Source organism: Plectropomus leopardus, chromosome 2 (genome assembly GCF_026936395.1).
Source record: "Plectropomus leopardus strain MGB_pleo_1.0 chromosome 2, ASM2693639v1, whole genome shotgun sequence".
NCBI lineage: Eukaryota > Metazoa > Chordata > Actinopteri > Perciformes > Serranidae > Plectropomus > Plectropomus leopardus.
In genome coordinates, this window is record NC_142177.1 from 8,044,405 (window position 1) to 8,068,028 (window position 23,624).

General features: G+C 38.6%; 1 protein-coding gene and 1 long non-coding RNA gene across 4 annotated transcripts in view; both read left to right on the forward strand.

Moving 5' to 3' along the window:
• Positions 1-16,683, forward strand: part of phactr3b (phosphatase and actin regulator 3b) — a 62,659-nt gene extending 45,976 nt beyond the window's left edge. For both annotated transcript variants that reach the window (XM_088083884.1, XM_042493853.2), the window contains exons 9-13: positions 11,698-11,753; positions 13,502-13,563; positions 13,736-13,876; positions 15,605-15,681; positions 16,133-16,683. In XM_088083884.1, the coding sequence (XP_087940010.1) occupies positions 11,698-11,753; positions 13,502-13,563; positions 13,736-13,876; positions 15,605-15,681; positions 16,133-16,148 (352 nt within the window). In that variant the 3' untranslated portion in view covers positions 16,149-16,683. The remainder of the gene's footprint in view (positions 1-11,697; positions 11,754-13,501; positions 13,564-13,735; positions 13,877-15,604; positions 15,682-16,132) is intronic.
• A 1,135-nt stretch (positions 16,684-17,818) lies between these two features.
• LOC121953773 (uncharacterized) lies at positions 17,819-23,621 on the forward strand. 2 transcript variants are annotated; one of them, XR_015777865.1, is made up of 3 exons: positions 17,819-19,017; positions 21,846-22,485; positions 23,324-23,621. It is a non-coding gene; the product is annotated as an uncharacterized LOC121953773 (long non-coding RNA). The 2 variants fall into 2 exon arrangements; XR_006106527.2 differs by having other exon boundaries at positions 18,858-19,017; positions 21,846-22,105; positions 23,324-23,604.
• Positions 23,622-23,624: the final 3 nt, after the last annotated feature.

The following is a 23,624-nucleotide window of genomic DNA, read 5'->3' on the forward strand; positions in this document are numbered from 1 at the left end:
GTTCTGAAAATTACAACAATTTACTGTAATGCAGCCTTTAAAACAAGGGAAATTCACAATATTACAATATCAAAGAATCTAGGACGATATCTTGTCTCATATTTAATTTTAATATAATGTCGATAATATTGCCCAGCCCCCAGTTTATGATACGATTAAGTTAAGCCCTCACCTTAAAGCTTTCACTCACAATAACCACTTAAAGAGGAAAAAAAAAAAAAAAAAAAAAGAAAAAAACTAGTTTTAGACTATATCTTGTGATCCAGAAGGACAAAGATATAATCTCAGTAGATCAAGACGCTGTGGATGGAATAAGACATTGTTTACATGACTTAATGTGTGTGAACAAAAACACTGTGCTCTGGCCAGATAAGCTTGTCTGAACCTCCAACTTTAGTCTAGACATGTAGCATGAAGCTATTAACATAAGCTATTTACTGTAGCTGACTGACATAACAAGATTATGAAAATCATGTTCGTGAATTCATGAATTGGACTCATGCCATTGCTATGATTGTGTTTTATTTATTCCCCCCCCACAATATTTTTATTTAGATTTTCCATTATGTAAAGTACAGGTTTTTTTGTAATCATATAACACATTACATAACATATAATTATATCTTAATACAGAACAAAATAAAAAGAGATAGAACAAGAAAAAAAATAAAATAAAAACAAAAGTGTTCTGCATATGATAAAAAGTGGTAACCTATACAAAATAAAGTACAGTAATTGCGATAAATGCTAAATTATGAGAGGAATTTAAAAGACAACAATTAAGTAAATAATTTACACTGGCTCAAAATCTTTACTTGATCTTGTGATAGATCTAAACACTTTCCATAATTTATCAAGGGACTCCATATATTCTAAGATATGTGCTGATTACCTTTTAATATTTAAGTTATGCTCTCTAATAGAAGACTTGCTAACATCAGTCTTATCCACGGATTCGTACTTGGTCTGTTAAAGCTTTTCCATAAAGGTGCAATATATATTTAAGCATAAAGCAAGCTAAAGTCTATAAATACTTGTTCATTTTTACTATAGTTTTGTTTCACTGGATACAGGCCCACCAAAAAAAAACCTTTGGGTCCAGTGGTTATGTTTTATTTAAATTTCCACAACAGCTCTCTGCAATTCAGATCAGCTGTTAGCTCATTTACCTACTTGTCTATGCTCATTAAGGTGTAACTCCCCAAGATCATTTCTGCCCCAGTGATTATCTGTGCAGCTAAATCTCCAGTCAGCAGATAGTGACAGGAGCAATGGTACAGGAAGAGGAAGGCAGAGGGAGGAAGACACCCAGCAGTGATGGCGATGATTTCAGGAGCAGTGTTTTCCACAGTCCGATGAGCCACGGAGGAACCAATAATTGGATATTTGTGGCACATAGAGCAGTTTCTGCTGACACCACATCTCAGCTGCTTTCCACAATCGCTATAAATAACTGACACGGCAGCTGACTGCAAGACAGCAATATTAGCATTTTAGAAATCCCAATGCTTGTGCTTACAGTCCAGCTCTTGCCTGTTTTATTCTTTGTGAGTCACTCTGAACAGTTAGATTCAGTGGAATATTATTGTATGTCCTGAGATTTTCAGCCAGTGTGTCCACAAAGGAGGCTGCATTGATAATTTCACTGACTTCAAAAGAAACTTGATTGTTAATCCCATTCACGTTCCTTTGCAAATATTCGGTATTCGACACAAAAGCAATTTCCAGGCAACCAAGTCAGTCTGATGGCGGCTGGCTGCTCTTCCTCTTTGGAGCTGCAGAGAATATTTTCAGTTTCGTAATCCCTTTCACCCGTGATGAAATATTAATGCAGGCTCCACTTGGGTTTCCCTCCCTGTTTTTTTCCCTCCTACGGGCACATAAACTCAGCCAGGCCAGTGATCGCTTTGATACCAGAAATGTCTGTATGTTCAGCTTTCACAAGAGCACAGTCATGTCCGATGCAACAAAGACATGGCATAAAATTAAATAATTAAAGTGTAATCGATGCAGAAATGAGGACCCAGGAGTCCAAACCAAGCCACCAATGGGTGGAAAATTTCAGTATCGGAGTAAAAGTTTTAGCTGTCCCCACTTTGACCTTTTTTATTCTTTTATGTAATGCTGTTTGTGTGTGTGTAAGTGTGTGTTTGACCTGCAGGAGGTAAGGGTTTTGTTAACTGGAGCATATTTTCGGCTGAAGAGTGCAGAGAGAGTTATTGAGTGTCCTCTGTCCCCCCCAGACACTTCGGAGAGAGAAGGAAGCTGTACATGTATGGAAGTAAAATGGTGCCATCGTATCAAAAAAGAAAAAAAATGCTTGCTTTCTTGTCATGATACGAAGTAGTTCTTGTTATAACAAGAAAATGTTCCTGATATAACAAGATCATTTTAGTTGATAAATAATTTTCTCGCAAAAAGTAATGTAAAATTATTCAGTTTCAACAAAAAAAACTTTTGTGATATCAACAAATTACATGATCTTGTTATATCGTAGCAATTTATCTATATAACACAAAATCAGAGTATCTTGTTGGTGGTGATTATCATTCGTGTGTGCACTGCTGTTTTGAAACTTACAGTTCGACATTTGGGATGTCACCATCTTGATTGTTATTACACGAAAAGGGTTTTTTGTTCTTGGAATGGAATAATTTGGTGAGTTCTAATAATAAGAAAAATCTATCATTTTTACGACATTTTTCACAAAATTAAATATTGTTATTTTAAGCTAGTCTGTTGCAGAATGTATGCTGAACTTGTGTGGCCACAATTGGCAACTTTATTTTTCTGTTTCACTATTTATTTGCAGTTAAGTTTGTCACATTGATGACGATGATGATGCTTATCACTATTATTATTATTAATGTTTTTTGTTTGTTTTGTTTTGTTTCAGCTAACAGGTGTTAGGTTGTGTAGAACTTGAAACACACAAAACAGCAGCATTAAGTGTGTTTTGTTTTAAACTGCATTCATTGCCTGAAGGGGTGATAATATCATGTAAATAATCCAGTTTCTCTTAAATCCTTTCTGTTTATTTCTGTCCTCACTTGGTCTCCCTCCCCCAGCACCATCTGCTTGCCTTTTTACTATCCTTTTATGTGTAATTGCTCTTTTTGCATGCTTTTGTCCAGTTATGGTTACAGGCTCTCTCTTCACCTTCCTACACACGTATTTTGAGTGTAATACATTTGCCAAATAAGAGACAAAACACACACTTAACAAAGGTTGTTTTTTTTTCAAGTGAATTTTACTTACAACAGAAGTATTTCTGCCTCTTTTTTCCCAAATTTTCTATAGATATCACAATAATATCATTATTGTGAACTCTTTTGGCCATGATAATAGTGCAGTGAAAATATGATATTGTGCCTGCCCTGGATGCAACTGTAAAAAAAAAAAAAAAAAAAAAAAAACTGTAGGTAGGAACATCAATATGTCTACATGTGCAAGTCTGAACTGCTGCTGCTATTTCTTACCTCTCCTATAGGTAGCTCAGTTTGATAGATGTGGAACTGGTCTGAAAACGGCCGCAAATCTGCAGCCTACTAAATGTGAATCAGTGTGTTTGTGAGTGACTCACAAGCTATTTATTTTATCGTGTGTGTGTGTGTGTGTGTGTGTGTTCGCAAAGAATATTTTGCAGCAACACAACAGTGTAACAGTGTGATGCTGTGCTATTTTTTTTAAAAACAAAAGAGCACTATCACTGAATATTTGTTTGCCAAAATCCCCTTGACTCCCTTTGCTTCCACCCACTACTGTAGCTGAGAACACGTCTACAGTCAGCTGAGGGTTAAAATACTTAAGACAGCATGTAGTTTTTGTCTGTGCGGTTTTCACACGAGGAACGTTCCTCTCAGGATGTGCCTCTCCACTTTCTATTTATGCCTTTGAAGCAAGCGGCATCACAGCCGGGCATCAATCCAATTACACGACTGGAGTTGGCAGATATTGTTAAGAAGTTGGAGAGACGCAAGCACCGGATGACACAGCCTGCACATATATGGCATGAAGTGAAATCCTCAAATTACACGTTGTCACCGCTTTAGACCATCCCTGTTCCACATGCAGTAATTAACGTTACACAATGGGTTTTTTTCTCGGGATCTGGCTGCAAGTACCCTCTAATTGAGATGTCAGAAGTCTCAAAGCCTCAGCACCCACTCAAGGAGCAGTGGTTGTTTTTCTCTCCTCTCTCGCCCTAAGTTGGGGTTAGATCATCAGTGATCAGGAGATGCAGCCCGTGTCATCTGCGGCTAGATTTGTTTGCTCGTCAGCTTCTGCTACATTTCTCAGGCTATAAATAAACATATACAGTAGGGTGTATATTTGCTCTCTCAGTCTGGCCTTTGTCCTTTTTTACAGCACTGATTATGGCTTCCCAGTTGACTGTGTGAGTGTTCATTATGCAAACAGAGCCACAAATTGATTTTTAAATAGGGTTCATCTGCCATGTTGGCTAATGGATGTCCATTTTTTAAGGAAATCAATATTTGGTCAGTTGTTTCCGGACAGTTAATGTACTTTGAACAGATAAGACACTCAGCTCTGACTCAGACATTTAGCCGAGCGAGTGGCATTGCTCTAGGGGTGGCCGTGTCGGTCTGTTTGATACAAATATTCAAGGTCCCCAGATGATGAATTCTAATGACTCTCTCGCCATCATGACATTTTCATTTGTTGTTATGAGTGAAATACCTCCACAACTATTGCATGGATAAAATTTGGTGCAGACAGTCATGTTCATCTTAAGATAATTTTTAGGACCTAAAAGTCCGAACCAAGGTCTAAGTCAAGGTTTGTGTTTTTGTTACATGGTATTTATTTTCATAAAGTTGGTTTTGGTTTTGCATTTTGATGATGCAGGAACACAAAAAAATTATACATGACATACCTATGTCCTGTCGCCATCACCTACCTGAGCTGCGTCTACTTGACATTGATTGGTTTTGTGTCCCATCATCCCGTATCCCCATTTTCACATCCTTAAAAATGATTGAAAAGGCTCAGAGCTTTTTCCAACTGATTCTTTCTGTTCTTGTGTTGCTTTGTTCATGGACGAACTGAAACATATACTGTACATTTTCTACCACTTGACAATAGGCTTGGGCGGTATGGGATATTTCATATCTTCGTGCTTAGCTGAAATTTCACCAGGGCAGATGGTATATGGCAGTATATACTAGTGTGGTGCTAATGAACTACCCGGAACAATGTCCGAACCAAACAACTAAACCTTGATCTGATGAGAAGAGGTAGTTTTTGTCAGAATGAAACTGAACCATGCTTTGGTTTGCTTCTCGGCTGAAAACTTTTTTTTGAATGGTTCTGACTTTTGCTTCAATTACAGGAAGTTTTGGCAGGCTGTTGTAGTGTATCGCAACAATACTACGCTGATACTGCTCTCTGTCCAAATCTTACATTGAGCATTTCAAAAAGGTAATTGCTTACACACATTTCCACTTTTGCCCTCTTTATTCCTCTTATTTCAGATGTGTGTGCCCTGCAGGTTACACCACATTTTCTTTACTGCTCCTTGGTCAAAAAACTCTTGACGGTATGGAAAAAACACAGCAAACTGAACCAGTTCCAAAAACTTTAACGATGGACAAAAGTTTTGGAGTCGGTGAGCACACATGATTGACACAGTATGAGGTTGTATTTACTTTTAAACCAGAAACAACTTTGACTCTTTGAAGGTGTAGTGGGAGATACTTCAGGGAAGTGAAGCAAGGGAGCAAATATGTCTACATGTTTCCTTGTTATGTGTATTTTTGTAATAAATAGAATAAAACACACAAGACTCATTGTGCAAGGTGTATGGGCATAATGATTTTTATTGGATGATGGATTAAGAAAAAATACATTCCAAAAATATTTACTTGGTGTGCAGAGTCCTTTAGTGTAGTCTCATAATTGTTAAACCTAGATTTAAAACCTAACTTAGGAAACAGCTACTGTGAAAGGTCATGGTGTATGTACAGAAACCTATAGTCCTCTTTAGTGTTAAAGTTTATGGATTGCTATTTGAAGTTGCCTCGTACACACTGAGCTCCCACCAGGATGTTCAAGAGCCAGACATGACCCCTCCCTCCCCCGTCCCCTTGATCTGTGGATGTGCGCTACAAGGCAAAGCCTCTCAGACAAACAACTGGCTAGATAAAGAATTGATTCTAGATTTTATGTCTGAGCCTTTGAATGTGTTCCATTCATTTCCCATCAATAGCACTGTGAGTCCTTGAACAGACAGAGTTTTAAAGGGCAGCTGGAAGGCTCTTATGTGATCAGCTTTTTCATAACTTGGAATGTAGTAATGAGTGCAGTAGAGTCTTCATTGTATATATATATATATATATATATATATATATATATATATATATATATATATATATATATATATGTATACAAGAACCATTTTCCTCACACCCAGTCTTTCATATTCTTGTGACCTAGTAACAGTTGAAACATCCAGGTCAACACTTAAACACGACCGTGTCCTGTTCCAAGTTACATAAACGTCAAGCTTCTGGTAGGCTACGATTAAAGAGGGTTCCTTTAATTATTCCTGGCAAGTACTTCCCAGCCACCCCCTCGCATCCCCCGTCCCCTGGGTGTCCTGGGCACACTCCGACTCCACATCCGACCGTGGCGCTGCTGTCCTCGGGCTCTGCCACTGAGGGGAAGAAGCGCGGGATTAGGATACACCTCAGTGGGCAGTAGCAGGCCGCCGCCTGGCCCGTGGCGCCTGACTCATCCCATTCTCCTCCACTTTTCATGGGCTGACATTCCCATCAGCACCTGCTCTCACAGGCAGCTCATTGCTTTGACATGCTGGTGAGTTCTCCAACAAAGGAGGAACTTTTACCTCTGACCAAGCAGAGTGGGTGAATACTTGTGAAGCGCGAATCGCTGCAGGAGGCTGTGACTAAAGGCCTGTTAGAGCTGTTTGGCAAAATAGAATCAGGCTGACTCACCCCAGCTTTTCTGGTGTTTAGCGTTTTTGTTATCTGCGGCACCTAAATTGTCAGATGTACACATCAGATGCATCTTTTCTGGCTTTGAGCGTGCGGCTGCAGCAGATTTGATTGGCTCTGTGAACTGAGGCAAATGCTATTGACCTGAAATGTTTTCCACTGCAGACCACACATTCTGCTATAGCTCTGCTCCATATAGCACATCCACTCCCCTCAGATTCCATTGTCATGTCCGTGGTCCTGTTTTGTAAGCCGTCAGTGGTCCCAGTTAGAGCTGAAGCTGTCACAGAACGGGAGGCTTATTTTAGAAGTACACTCTGGGTGCCATCCACCCTGTCAATTACAGGGGTGTGGACAAAATGATGCAGCTTATAAAAGGTTTTCCATGATTTTGTCCTTGCCATAGTTTAAGCTCAGCTGATATTAATCAAATGCAAATAGGTTGTTACGTCTGTCAGAATTACAGGTGATGATATGGAGAAAATCAAAATCGAGATATTTTTGACCAAATACCTTGATTTTGATATTGCAACAATATTTCAGGGTTGACTATTGGTGCTTTTACAAAATATTTACACAATGAGATTTCTGATAAATAATCATCAGCGACATATATATAACGAAAAAGTAGGTCAAGGCAACTAACAACAGCTAGAACAGTCTGGTAAGTTCAGAAAATTACACTGTAATTAGCCTTTAAGACCAGGAAAAGACAACACCTATGATATTAGGATATCCAAAATCTATGACAATATCTATCATTATAAAGCCTGGCCCTAATTACATTGTTACAAACTGTTTTTAAAATGGCTACATGGACTTTTTAGCTCTTATTCCATCTGCTGTTTTCAGTGTCAAGTATTGCTGAGCATGACTTTACATTTGAGTTAGTTGCAGGCTCGGTGCATCTCATTAAGAAGCTAAAGGGTGCCTTTTGCCCCAATATCACACAGTGAGGGGCATGACTAAGCATCTTCATTTAATGTCTTTGGAATGAGATCAGGCTGTTACTAACTGTAGCCACAATATTTTCTAAACCTCAACTAAGTGTTCTAGTTGCCTCACCTTAGCCATACCTTGGCATTAGCATTGGGCACGGTTATCCGTGGTTTTGCTGAATCGTCTAATATTCTTGTCCAGAAATAGCATATAGCATTGATGCATGTAAGAATAATACATCTAAATGAAAATAGTACAAATAACAAATAGAAAATGGTGTGTCTGCGAAGTGTTTTTACATTTTTAAAGATTATACTTCGTTATCAAGCCTATCAAAAGTCATCACAAAAGTTTTCCAAAATCCCTGTTACGATTTTTTTACTTTGGAAGAGCAATTGGAGGGGTTTAGTAAGTTACTCAGTATCATTTTGACAATTTAAAGATGATGCCAGCTTTCCTTCGGTGAATCCAGGCTTTAAAAACTGTCCGTCCACCTCAATAATTTGGGGGATGGGGGTTGTCCTGCTCCGAAAAAGACACTGTGTTCCCAGTAAATGCAATGTCCCTTTCTCGGTCAGCACTTTATGCTCCTGAGCTGGTCAGAACAACATCTGATCTAATTTTCTGCTCCTTCAGTCTGCTGTACATTGTCCCTGCTGCTGGTGTGAATCATAGTTTCATCTCCTGGCAGTTAGAGTGTGAATACATCGTGGTCTGACACTTTGTCTGGGTGATTGTAAAAGTAGATTTTATTATGAGCTCCCTCACACCTTTTTCTCAAGTGTGTCGTGACTGATTATCCCTATTTAACCTGTTTTTTCAGGGAGGGTCTGTTCTGTGCACCCGTTGTGTTTAGAAACACTTAGCATCGCATTAGTGCATCTAGTCGTGGTTGCATCTGGGGGCTCCACAGTTAAGCATTTTTTGTCTCCCCTTAGGGCAACGTGACAGCTTGTGAAAAATTCTGACTAAATGGTACTAGTAGAGAAAATAGAGTTTAAGTTTCCAGGCTGGCCGGTAAACTGTGTAACAGGTAGAACAGAAGTAATGCTTTAGTTTTGTGCCTTATTAGGATAATTATTTTACCCAAAAAATCACTGTGAAAGGACCTACATTACCTCTGAAAAGACTGCCTTTGGACAATCTCATGAAATACTGCATGAAAATGTGTTCTCTCAGCTTTCTTATGCATTCAAACTAGTCTGTTTTAGAAAATTATCCTAAATTTGATTTTTATGAATTAAATTTTTTATTTTATATAGCCCACTATAACAAATCACAATTGGCATTTTGACAATTATCTGTATCAGTGTTTTGTGATAAATTAGCTATTTTGACATATTATTTTTGATAAAACATTTGCTAAAGGCATTTAAACAAGGTTTTGATTTTGAGTTTGTCATATTCCAAATTCTAAATATTGACAGAAAGATTTTCATTTTTATTGTAAATGCACATCGGTTCCAAATATCTGTCATTGGTCTCATTACATATTTATAATCGGTATCGGAATTAGCCATGAAATACCAATATCGGTCGGTCCAGGCTGTATACTGTGTATAGCAGAGAATGTTAATGTGATGGAAGTTAGAATGTGTCTCTGTTAGTTACACTAGTGTCAGAAGGTCCAATCGCAGCAACTAAGCTAATTAGTTTAAGCAGGAGTTTAGCTGGGGGATGTGGTGGGGATCCTCATGAAGAATAACTAACTTTATTACCAGACTGTTGGTTCATTTTCAATTTTTTTTTAAATAACAATTAAGGTAAAGCAGTGATGTAGCTTTAACTTCAGAGGTCTTTCTCAGCTGTGAGCTAGCCAGTTATACTTAGCCAATAAAAAATGTTTTCACAGAAATTACACATTTTATTCTATTATATTTTGAAATTATGGCATAGATTAAAAAAAAAAGAAAAAAACAAAGTCAATTCAGCTCAGTTTCGTTCACATTTAGGCTACTGTCTTGGTCTGGGGACTTAAACTAGTAATCTTTAAGGTAGAATACAAGTATGTACATATAAAAGATTTTATCCAGATAGTTAAAGGGTTTTTTGAGTAATAACATCAAAATTGAAAAATGTCACAATTGCCCCCGGTCTCCCCTATATGGGCCATTTTATAAGTAATCACTATCAATTTTGTCCATTTTACCCATGTAAGGAAAGTAAGGAAGGTATTTTTTTAATACATGGATTTGGATTTAACTGTAACATTTAACTCAATCTACATTTCCTGTGAGGCACTATATGAGTTTTCTTTGTGGAATCCAGTGCTGTCTTATAACAGCTGTGTGGCAAATTTAGTGGCAGTGAGTGTGTTGGGGGTGGGGTTGATTTATCTTAGAAAGTCATGTGAGGAATCCTACAACTCAGGTGATGTGGAATGCTGAGAACTAACACAAGCTAAATCTGATTGTGCCAAACCACCCTGTCTTGTTAAACACGCAGGCTGCATAGAATGACCACGCAAATACAAATGCTGATATCGTCAACCACATCTCTGATTTCATTTCCTCTGTGACCATGTGACTGCATTTATACCACCATTTCACTCTGTAGTTCTTGTTTGTGTGGAAATCATTCGTTAATTAATCAACCAATTAATTAGTCAATAAAGCCAGGGTAATTTATTAATTATTTAAGTAATGTGATAGGCAAATATGCCAAACATTTGCTGGTTTGAGCCTCTCAAAACTGATGTTTTTGCTTCTCTCTGTTGTATATCTCCGTAAATTTTTGTTTTTTGTTTGTTTGTTTTTTCTTGATTGGGTATCTTTACTTTTAATACTTCAAGTACATGTTCGCAACTTACTTTTACATAATTTAGTAACATTTTCAATGCAGGATGTAACAGTATTTTGCAGTGTTGTATTAGTACTTAAGTCAGATACTTCCTCCAGCGCTAGATATTGATTTTTATTTATTTATTTATTTTTAAAGCCCTTCAAACCCACTTTGGGGGTCTGGGGTTCTGAGGGTGTTTAAAAATAATTAAATAACATTTAAAGTTGAATATCCCTCGCCTAAATAAAAACAAAACAAAAGCAAGTCCCTTTCTTAAAAAATGATTTGTGCTTAAAAATCTGAAGTACCACCACATTTTTACACCACCCTCTCCCCTCTTATAAATAACGAACAGTCCCTTATAAAGACTGGAATAAAGTGAGTTTAGATGGGTTTGCCTTTAGTTAAAGATTGTTTATAAGTATGTTTTTTTCTGATAGAGCTGTCAGGTCCTAGGTTTGTGTGAGTGCGCGCTCGCGCGCGTGCCCGCATAGGGAATCTCCTCCTCAGTCCCTCCCCTTCACATGAGTATAATGTGCATGTGGTAAAAAGGAGGCAGGCTGTGCTGCAACACTCACTCCACTCAGCGCACAGCTCAGCATCCTCCGCTCCGCTCCGCCGGGATTAAACAACCAACGCTCCTCTCTCTCAACTTCCATCTGACCAACAAGCGAGCCGCTCTTAGAGGGGAAACTCTACCTCTTTTTTCTTCACCAAACTGGCACTGACGCGTGACATTAAACGCGCAGCCTGACTTCTTTCCCGATGTGGAGCCTTACATGTTATAATACCAAACTAAGCCGCTTTTTGGACTCGAGGTGGGACGCGGTGTTTGCGTTTTGGATGTGCGGATCTTGGCGCTCTGCGCACCGGCTCAAGCATCCAAAGTGCTAGTATTAGTGAAAAGACTTTGTGCCACGAAGGGGGGTTGAGGAGAGAAACCCCGGCAGCCTGAGGGGGCAGAGATGGTCCAGAACGTAATTCTGGTGTTTTTCCGCAGGAGACTGAGCCAGAGGCCGGCCGTGGAGGAGCTGGAGAGCCGGAACATTTTAAAGCGTAAGTACTAAAACCATCCAGAGCGGTTTATATCGCTAAAGCCAACAATGATAGGGATTATGTTGGTCTCTGATGACGATCCAACACATTTTCTTCTGTTAAATCTCGCAGTAGAACGTCCCCAGTTTATTTTAGTGTATTTTATTTTATTTTTTTATTTCCGACATTTACCTACACTTTTAATTTGAAAAGCTTCCGATCAGATTTGATTCGATTTTCTGTTGATTTATGTTACTTAAAAAAAAGTTAATCTTCAATATCTCTAAAGTGACTATAGACTGCTCTGATGTGTCATAAATTGGAATTTCAAAGTAAGACGTTTTTATTACTATTAGTTCATTTTTTTGTATTATTTTTATTGTTTTTGAGCTTTTTACAACCAAATTAATTATTCTATTAATCAATTTGTGGATAACTATCATAAATGGTCAACTATTGTAATAGTTGGTTATAATAGTCAACTAATAGTTTGAGTCATTTAAGAAAAAAAAAAATCCTATTACTTCCCATTTTCAACTTTATATCATTGTAAATTTAATATATTTGAGTTTAAGACTAAGTAAACTAGAGACATTACTACTGGCTTTGAGGAGCTGTGATGGAATTTTTATTTATTTATGATTTATTTTATTTTATTTTTTTAAACTATTTTCTGACACTATGAATTAAGTTGAGAAAATAATCAACAGAGTAGTAATTTTTATCTATTAAAAAATAACATATTTGCAAAAAAACCCCAAAAGCATTCAAATACTGACGTCACATCTTTTTTTGTTCTGCAAAAAGAAAAAGCACCCTTAACTATATATCTAGTGGCATTTCTCTGTTATTTCCATGGGGACTTAAAGTATCAAGATGGTTGACCATAGTCAAAGTTGTATGTTGTTTTCCCTTAATGATCTGAACTCATAATTGAATCTTCATAATTCCTTTTGCTCCTTGTTGACACGCTGGCAATGTTTTATTTCGAAGAATCGCTTTACTTGAATGTGTCAGATCGTAGCACTTCAAACTGTGAAACTGCTCGTGCTGTCCTGACGCTACAGAACAGTTATAAAACATCAATGTGAAGAATGGGATTCCCACGTTCGTAATGAACTGAGCCTCCCAAGTCGAGACGAGCCACCTGTGAGCTCCGAGCAGCTGCCTGTTCCATCACTGACCCCCGTCTCTCTGCACGGGGACATGTGTCGTAGCGAAACGCGACCCTTCGAATCACCCTGAACCACAACAAATTCTCTGACCCAATATCCTAAAAGCCTTTTTAGTAAAAATGCAAATAGTTGACTCATGTTGCGCCCTAAGTGAAAAACAATCCGACAGTGACAGGTGCCGGCCTCGTGTTAAGCTGCCAAACTAGTTCAACGGCCCCAAAATAAAACTGAATAAAAAAAAAGAGAGATTAAAAATAAATGAAGCGACATCTAGTGATGTTTCTGCCGCATCTAATAAAGATCAATCCTATTAGTGCTCTAATCCGCCCGTGTCTCGCTCTCCAACTCCCATTCAGCACTGATCCACAGCAGAAGTCAGTCCCCGCGTCCTGTCCTCAGCACAGTCTCAACACAGCTTACTGAGGGGTATTGATTATGAGGAGGATCACACACATTAGCTCCGTTAATCATCAGTCCTGACTGCATGTTTACGTGGCCTTTGCTACCATGACTTGGCATCTCCGAGAAGCCAGTCAGTGTAAGTGATTTAGAGCTGCTTTTTGATTTAATATTTGTCTTTTGTTGTGTCAACAGAAAGAAATGATCAGACAGAGCAGGAGGAGAGGAGGGAAATCAAGCAGCGGCTGAACAGAAAGGTAAGCAGTGATCCGAACACGCCAGCCATCACACACACTATTAACCTGTCAAAACACAACCTGAATACCCCACCTGCTTCGGTTTTTAATATTTAGTTTCCATCGCCAATCTCTTTGTTGATTAAATGCATCGATACGCTGACGAGAGCCGATGTTTCTTTTTGTTTCGCAGCTGAACCAGCGGCCGACGGTGGACGAGCTGCGGGACAGAAAGATCCTCATCCGTTTCAGTGACTATGTGGAAGTGGCCAAAGCTCAGGACTATGACAGGCGAGCTGACAAGCCCTGGACCAGACTGTCAGCTGCTGACAAGGTAGCTAAAAACACTCTCTGGTGTTCAGCAACACTGGTATTTTAAATATTTAAAGAAGTACAACTGTTCCATTCAGTGACTATATTCTGACATTTTCCATGAAATAGAGCTGTGTCCGCCCCTCTCCAGGGTTTCTGCAGGTCTTAGATAGACTTAAAATCATTGTATTCACTCCAAAAGCCCTTAGCAAAGTATTAAAAAGTCTTAAAATTAGATTTACAAAAATATAAACTGTTCTTCTGGGCAGGCTTTAAGGAGAAATTCCACACCTGTAGACTAAACATGGGATTGTTGTGCGGTGGATTTTGCTGATAGAGGCTGTTGAATTGATTTTATGGAGTTTCAGTCAGCATCTAAGGATTTAGATTTGTCTAACATTTAAGAGGACATGTTAAGCAGGGGGTCTGGGGTTCCTGCCCCAAGAGATTTTGAGTGTCAAACAATTAATTTTCTGCCCTCTGGTTATTTTTTGTTATGCACCGATTGTAACCTTTTGAGGTTGTATCTTGCCACCAACTACTTTACAGGAGGCATTGTTAGATCCATAAGTTGTAGCAGAAGGGGAGTAACGATACATTGATTGTTCAGATGGGGTGACAACAGAACACTTCCCTTTTTTTCCTTTTTTTATGCCTTAGTGTCCCTTTGAGTCATTCTGTGTCCCCCCTCTAAATTCTGAACTTTTTGCAGGTCACTTTGATGTTCTGCTGCTCCGTCTCTGCCCAAAGTATGCTCTGTGCTCTGACAGCGTGGTACTATAAATAACCAACCGGCACATATATGTCAGCAGTGCTCCTAATGAACGGTCCAGCTCCAAAAATAGAAAATCTATTTGTGGCTGCAGATGTTTTAATCTTGGCAGGCCACCACAAATAGATGAATGTGTGGGACATCCTGTTACTGATTTTAAAAGGGCCCTTCAGTTGTATCAAATAGAAATTTAATCATAGCAGACTTTGTGGCATCAGCAAATGCTATATTATTTCTAAAAAATGAAGACAACATCATATCGTGATGAAACTTGTGATTTACAACCCCATTTTTTCAGTGTAAAAGTCCTTTGCTTATTTTATTGTTTTTACTGAAAGGGACAAATGCATGGTCTAAATATTGAAGGGGGTATGTCCCCTGCATCCCCCCAAATTACGGCTATGTCAGCACTATGTCAGTGATGACAGTAAACTATACTATATAGAAAGGTTATCATCTTTTTATGGGCAAGTGTCAATTTAGCACTTAAATAAACTTACATGAATTAATCAACTATTTTTTATGTCTTATGTCTCTTATCCTGGTCCAGATGGCTTTCTTTAATTGATAATGTCATAAGGATTTTTATTACATACTGCTTTGAAGTACTGGAAGAATTTTTATTGTTCTAGGTCATATAGTTCCTTCTGGTTTTTTATTATGAAACAGGTAGTAAACTGCATTCTGTATGGTATTAAAAGGTCTTAAAACATCTTAGATTTAGCTTTGTGGACCCTGCAGAAACCCTGTCTCACACAATGAATTTTCCGAAGTGACATCCTGGTTTTCACAGACTGCAATATTTTTAGTGCTTGACATCGTCAACAATATTTCTTTGACATAAAACACAGTTAAAATTACATAATCTTCACCTAAACAACAGATGTTTCTCCATTTTTACAACATCCTCATTTGGGCTCACTTCACTTACGATCAGACACACCTGGGCTTACGCTCAAAGTCTCTTTTGTTCTGCAGGCGGCGATACGGAAAGAGCTGAACGAGTTCAAAAGCAATGAGATGGAAGTGCATTCTTCAAGCAAGCATCTGACAAGGTTGGTTTGAGCGCCTGTTGTTCGCTTTTGTGCTCCTTGTGTCTGCTTTACAAGTGGATGATGTGTAAGAGGGTCAGTGTGACTTTGTGAAGGTGCACTATCCCACAGTTTCACATCAGTGAGTGCACACCCTGCAGAGTAGGCCTTAAATTTAGCTGCAACCAGGCCTCTTGAGACGACAAAGTTGCACATTTTTGCACCACCTCTCCACTATAATGAATCGCCATGTATTTTTAGCTTACGTTTTGCTTATGTGAAGACTGTCTATAGCTAAAAAAAAAAATCCCTGAATTAGCCGGGGTTGTGCTTACGCAAGACCCCGTTTTCAAGGAGAGGCCATTGGCTGATTTTAAGAGCACTGTCCATCAGGCTAATAATAGGACTTTTGATTAATGAATGCCCAGTATGTGAATATTTTCGCTCACACTTTGCCCTCTTTTTCGCCTTGCAGGTTCCACCGGCCATAGCAAGGTTTCTTCTGTGAAGAGTTGCTGATACCTGGTTCTGTCAGTGAAGACCTTTGCACGGAGTCTTCCAGCGCCCTGGCCCACAGTTAGTGGGTGTCCTGGTATTTGAGTCCAGTGAACCTTTGGAGGCTATGTCTCTAGAAATGGAGCCGCCGGTAGACAGGGACGCATGCAGCGAGCTCCACTTCTGCTCAGAGGAACATCTCTTTAACCCTCACTTCACCTTGTCAGAGGAGTGGGAGGAGTCGAGGTCGTGTATTCGCCATAGACAAGCAGAGACTTTTTTTTGTAAACAGACTCTTTTGAAAGACGTCCTTTTTGATGCCACAGGGGGGAAATGTGCATGTGACCGAGTCGACCAGTCCCACTCCAGTATCAGTAGTCACATCCCCGAGCTGTGTCTGAGTCTCACTGATTCAGTTGATGCGTTTCATATCAACAGTGTAAACAGAATCCTTGTCTGTGTAAAAGACAAAATTCCCTTTGTAAGCACTATTTATTGTCTGCACAATACAGGTTTTCAATTTCTAACAAACGTTGTTTGTCTTGTTTAAAGCTGGATGTAGGTGCTTCTTCAAACACATTTGAAAGGAATACCTAAAAAAATGATTATTTATAAATCATTTGATCTCGCCATGTCACCTTGAATATGTGAAGAAAACTGTTTTTCTGGCATGCTTCCACAGAAAACAGCTCATATATTGATTCGTTGATTGAGGGCTGCGTTCACAAAACTACATCAAAACATCCCTTTACAGACTCATGCAGTATAATTCAGGTCTCATTAATCCAGTTGTATGCTCAGTGCTTTCCAAACACACGCATTTTCACTGTAACATTTTAGTATTTAAGTCTGGCTTTGAAGAGAGCATAGATAAGTTTCACTTTCGGTTCAGTGTTAAATAGTAACGTTTTGTAAAAAGGCAATGCCTGTATAACAGAACAGTCGATATACATCACTTTACTGTAATTTAGCCCGTAAAACCAGGAATACACAACACTTACACTAGATTACAATATCCAAAATCTAAGACGATATCCTGTATAATATCTTGATATCAATATAATATTGCTATATTGCCCAGCTCTCCATCAGATCAAGCAGCAATTAGTTTACAAGTGTAGGCAGTGACCTGTTGTGTTATAATCTCACAAATAAGGACAAGCATGGAGGGCATTAAGCAGGTTAGTCATGTTCAATTCCCTAATGAAAACAAGTTCACCTCTGTTGATCTAATAGCTGTTTGTGCTGCTGCGTCACAGCAGCAGAGAAACGAGCCACTGACTGATGGCGATGTGGCATCACACTCCCTGAGCTTAATATTCCCAGACAGACACAATTAAGTGATAGGTGCACGTGAGGCCGCCGAAAGCCTCTTTCAGAACCTTTTACCTGATATTAAATGTGGGAAAAAAATATGAAAAGCAACCCTGGCACAGTAACAGCTCTATCAGGCACATTCAGATTGGCAGTGCAGTTTTTAGCCTCACTGCTGACATCAACACGTACATAACGTGAGTCACAGCCCCCGTCCTGGCACGGGTGCAGGGACAGATGGCAGCTCCAGTTAAAATAACAGCGTACTCCAGGACCGCTCACTGTCTGGAGTAACGGGCAGCTACTGGCCGAGAGCTGCTTCAGCTGATAGTGGTCAGTCCGGTCCAGAATGACCCGCTCACCTGTGGAGCTGTGTGGGAGGAACAAGGGATGCTCTCATGGTCGTGAGAGGGATGTCCTGACTTCCGGGTGTCCCCTCAGATGAGTAAAGGCTCAGGGCACGCTAAACATATGTTCAAGAGTTTTAAGCCAACTGTAATCGTGATTCAAAAGTAGGCTATGGATTATGAATCACGTCATATTTTGGAACATTTCCTTTTTTTCCATATATTCCTGGAAAATATTTTTCCAGTAATTTAGCTGCGTTACGTAAGAACAAAACGCGTCACCATGCACACATGCAGCTTTACATTAACCCTTTAAAACCTGGGTAGACATCATTTTTTTGTGCTAAATTTAGACCCAAGTATTTAAAACTTTCAATCCTGAGCAAATTGGTGTAATTTCTTTCACAAACATGGGAAAAAAATAATATGCGACCTGGCAAGAAATGTCCCATAAAATGTAAGAAATTAGTAGATTGAGAAAAAAAAATTAAAGCTAGGGAATAATTTCTAGACAACAGCATTTCGAATCATCATAAATATACATAATTTCTATAATTTTCTGCTTTTTTTCCACAGGTTATTTCCGTGTTGTTGATGTTTTTCTGTTGGTGTTGTTTTTGCTGTTTGTTTTGTTTGTTTGTTTTTACTTCCCTGTTTGTGTTATACGTCTGGGTTTTTTAGTGGTAATTTTCTTGTACTCTTTTACTAATTTCTTGCTCATTTCTCGGTCATTTAATTTCAAGTTGCTCATTGCCTTCCTCCCATGTTTTTGAGGGAAATCAAGCCAATTTGCTCAGTTTTAAAAGGGATAAAACATTGCTTCTCCAAAAAAATATGTCATATGCTTTAGACTAGCAATAAACAAATATTAAGGGTGACACAGTTCTTTAATTCCAACACATTATGGTTTTTTAAAGACTCATAATCACTGGGATGCATAATGATGGAATTTTTACATTTTAATCCTCGCTGCAAACGTCACCATTGAGCGTCATGTTGGCTCCTAATATGGTGGCCTCTTATATAACTACCGGCAACAAGCACAAGATGACAGCCCCAAATAAAGGCACAGCGCTGCCAGGCAGCATGGATGTGTGCCCCAACAGCACACTGGCATGACAGCAAAGACTGTCAGTGAAGAACATCGGTACAAACGAGCAACGTGTCAGAGCGATGAAACCCAGGCAGCCCGGAGCATCTGAGGGTATGTTTGTATTTGTTTCTGGTGAAACTGTCAAAGGTTTGGGAGAAACAATGAATTTGTTTAAAGTAGAGCGACACACTAAAGCCTCAGAGCACTGAGAGCATTTCTTGTTGCAGTTTGCCCTTTATTGCTACATGCCTTTATCCACCGGGCCTCCCGGTGACTGCTACAGTCACCGTCTGTGAATTCAGTAATTACAAGCAACCTACACAGACCAAGTGCAAGAGACTAAAAAGTTGCCAGGTTGTGAGTGCTCTCTGAGGGTCCTGAATACAAAGCACATGTCTTTAGAAAAGGGCAACTGCATAACATACACAGAGACGGAGCTACATGTTGTAAACATTCAAGGCTCAGCCAAAAACCTGGGGGGGAGGAGGAAGCAGGACCATTTTTATTCCCATTAACAGCAATATGCACTAATTAGGGATGTCCAGATCAAGGTTTTTTTTTCGCCCACGATCAGAGTTATTTGATATTGAGTATGTGCCGATACCGAGTCCTGATCCAATACTTGTTTTTTCCTGGAGCTGCAGAAAGCACACTTCAAGTGCTTTAAAGTTATAAAAATAAATCCAGTGTAAACACTTCACAGACTAATTGCTCTGTAATGCACTGAAAGAAAAAATTTTCTGCATCAAAACTGTTTTTATTTATTTTATTTTTACAAAATAACAAAGTAAACACACTAAAACTATTTTATACTGCTCTTATCACAATCCCACTTAGTGAAGCATTTGGGTTTTATTTTTCAACAAAATGACAAAGTTGAGATATAAAACATGTCTTTTGAAATTGCTCTCAATCCCGCTTAGTGAAGCATTTTCTTTTTTCAACAAAGTAACAAAGACAACCAAATTGTGTCTTCAGAAACTATTCTCAAATCCACTTAGTGTACCTTTGTAATAAAAGAATACAGAACACTAAAAATGAGTCATATAATCACAGTTCCTCTCCAAAGTAGTGTTACAGCTTTACTTTAACATTTCCAGTCACAACAAATAAAAATCTGATCTGATCAGGACATCCCTCGCACTCATTTTCAAACCATTTAAGATAACAGAAAAACAAAAACCTGTTTATCATTTAGAAAAAAAAAAAAAATCAAAAACAATCATCCTGTAACGCCTACATCTTTTTATGGATCTAATCGTTCTCCCGCCGTCTTCATCGCTCTGAAACCATAACACAACAAATGTTGAGGATGACTCATTTTCACTCCTACAAAGAGGTGATAATTGTCTGATGTCTGACTATTTTTGAGTTACAGAAGTGGGTCAAGAATTTGGCGAAAACAGCCTTGCTTATTGTGAACCCTTTTATTGTTGTACTTTGCTAGAATTCACAGAAGTAATGTCTTGCGGACAAATCTGCAACATTTGAATCCATGCCATAATAATCTGGGCTACTCTGATTGCAAATTAAGGATTCCCAACAATGCCAAGTAAATGTGGTCTTCAGTAGTCTAAAATACTAATTGAAAATTAGGCCAAAAGAAAAACACTTACTTAGTTATATTACATATGTTTGGGGAATGGTGTAGAATGGCATAAAACCGTAGTGATTCAGGGATTATGAATCATATCATAAAAACTATCAGTTTGTAGTCCGTTTTTAGTCCAAGTAGTTGTTGATCAATCATATTAAAATGTTAAACAATCAGCATGGAGAGACTGAAATGCAGTCTTGGAAGCCTTCTGCTATCATATGACAAAGAGTTAGCATTATATTAGCTTGTTTTTACATTTATCTGGATTGAGTTAATACAGATCAGCTGAAATGAGGAAGTATTGGCCTGGATATTCTCTACACAGGATCAGCTTGAAATGTTGGCCCTTGCCCTCAGAGGTGTATCGTTGTCAGACAATAGCCAGTGGGCTGTGATATTGGTGATAGGATGGTAAAGGTAAACAAGCATGTTGATCAATCTACAACCAATAGTGCTGTAGTGTTTTTTTTACAATAAGAGATCATGCTGACACTGGTGATGCTGTCCATTAATTCAAAAGTCATACAGTCTCCTCTACTTGAGTTAACCCTTAGAAACCCAAGCAAATTGGCTTGATTTCTTCCAAAAACATGGGAAGAAGGAAATAAGCAACCAAAGAAGAAATGACCATAAAATTACAAAAAATAAAATAGTAAAAAGTACAATAAAAGTACCAATAAGTTTAAAGCATTTTTCTTTTAATTAAACCAAATTGAAAAATTCAACTGTAAAAAAGGGGGGGAAAAAGAAAAAGAAAATGACCTGGAGTGATTAAAAACTAAAATAATTATGTGAAATAATTTTTAATATGAAACTTTATAAATATAGTTTCTCCCTAGATTGTTTCTCTCTTCCCTAGACATTTTCTTCATCCTATGTTTCCTTTTTTGGGGGGGAAGAAATCGCATTTATTTGCTTAGGGTTTGAAGTGATAGCACAGGATAGCACAAAAAGGAGTAATAGCACAAGAAAAGTGATATCACTCCAGATTTTGAAGGGTTAAAAAGTGAATCAAGAAAGCATCAACAAAAGGACTGATGTTTACTTTGGGCATTTATATAGTTTAAACAGGAAGAAAAACTATGAAACGCTTTAGTTACATGGATCTGAAACAGTGGGAGGTGTAGAGACAAACAGGTGAAATGCTACTTTGTACATTTGCTTGATTACTGTACACAGGAGGTGTGAATCTGAGGTACTTGTACTCTGCTCGAGTGTAAAACTTCACACTTTTTCTACAAGTACGTATCAGGGGTAAATACTGTTCTAATTATTTCAGTACTTTTACTTGACAGCTACAGTTATTGGTTATGGTATTGTGGTGTCTCCCCTGGCCCCTTAGTAAAGAAAGCTGGAGAACAGGGTGCAAAGGACATCAGGTGTGTATGAAAAATCTGGAGTATTTCCACTGCCAGCTCAGCCACAGCTGCAGAGATCCCAGCTGAGGACGATCAACAATTAAGACCTGCTGGATAAAGAGGAGAGCAGCAGCAGTCAGAGGAAGAGGGACCATGGTGGCAGTGGGACAAAATGAAGAGCACAGCTGCCTGTCTGTTCCTGTGTGTTCCTCCAGGAGGACTTCATCCCCACATCACAAGGGAAGTGAGTACCCAGATTTGGAGTGACATTACAGTATTTTCAGTTGAAAAGCAGTATAGATGGGTATTTAGTGTTGATTGATTTAGGTCAATATTTTGAGTTTTGAGTGCAAGGTATTAAGTGAAGGCCCTCTAAAGACTAGCCCTCTGACCAACTGGCCCCACCCTGATACCTGCTTATCTCTGCCTCTCCTGCAGAAAGCAGCATCTTCAGACAGTGCAGACTATGGGGGGAAGTTCATGGGGCAGACTGTATGGATTGAGACTGGTGATTGTTTTGATTGATGCATGCCTGTCTGTGTTTGGCAAGGATGGGTCAGCACTGTTTTGTTCCTGGCTGCAAACCCCAAACCCAAACCTCCAAACTGCACATTTCTTTAACTTGTAAGAGAGTGTTTTGACATTATTGCACTGCTACTTTTATATAAAGGTCCAGTGTGTAGTATGATTTAGGCATATTATATTTTGGTCATTGGATTTTCTGTTCAAAAATGGGTATGTAAAAAAATAATAATAATAATAAAAATAAATAAATGATTATTTTGGATTATTGGATTTTTGTTTTAAAATGCAAAAATTGAAATACAAGGCGTTATTTCAAATACAAAGTTGGTGTGATTTCGATTTTCTATTTAGTGTATCAAAAAACCAAACCACTTAAAGGCAGAAATGAACATAGGCCAGTTTTTTTTTTTTTTTTTTCTTTTTCTGTGTGCAGATATGGTCATAGCAAGAGCGCCAAATACAGTGGATCAGAGTGTCAGTCATGGATGTATTATAGTGAGGTCGGTGCCAGTGAGCACGAGATAAAACGAGGGTGACCACCAGAGCGGCTTTTCTGAAGTGGCGAGAGCTAAGGGGAGCTGAAAGGACTCCGGGGAATTGGTCTCATTTCTGCTTTACAGCTAAATTATTGCATCGTACCGCTGCAGGCTGTATGTTGTTACTGCGGTGTTGCTGTGGAGCTAACGTTAGCGTGTTTCCAGTGCTAGGGCTGGTTAGCATTGACTTGCTGCACAGTGTTTAAAAATGCCTTTGAAGTGACAGATTTTGTAAGTTTGGGTTTATTACTGGTGTTTATATATGCGGTTTAAAGTTGTCATCACCACTGTTGTACCGCTTACTTAGCTATCTGTTTACCACAGTCTGAAATGGTAAAATGTATCTGGTGGTGAAAGAACTGTCAGATTACACATCTAAATATTTGTTCCTTTTCCTACAGGCCCGACGTCACCCCAGAGAGAAGACTGGCCTTTGCATCAGGCATCAAAACTTCCAGCACTAAGTAATTTTAGCATATTATGGTCTTGTCTAGTACTTTTTTTTTTACTTTTGTTTTCATTTATTTTATTGTAGCGTATAATGCACATATTTTTAAATAGATTTTTTAAATTGTGTATATAGATTAGAGAGCTAATTGTAAATGTCTGTTTCTCCTGGGAATCAATAGGCATTTATGATTCTATTCCAACCATAAATTTTCTATTTACCCATGTATTCTACCTACTTTGTACTTCAGTCAT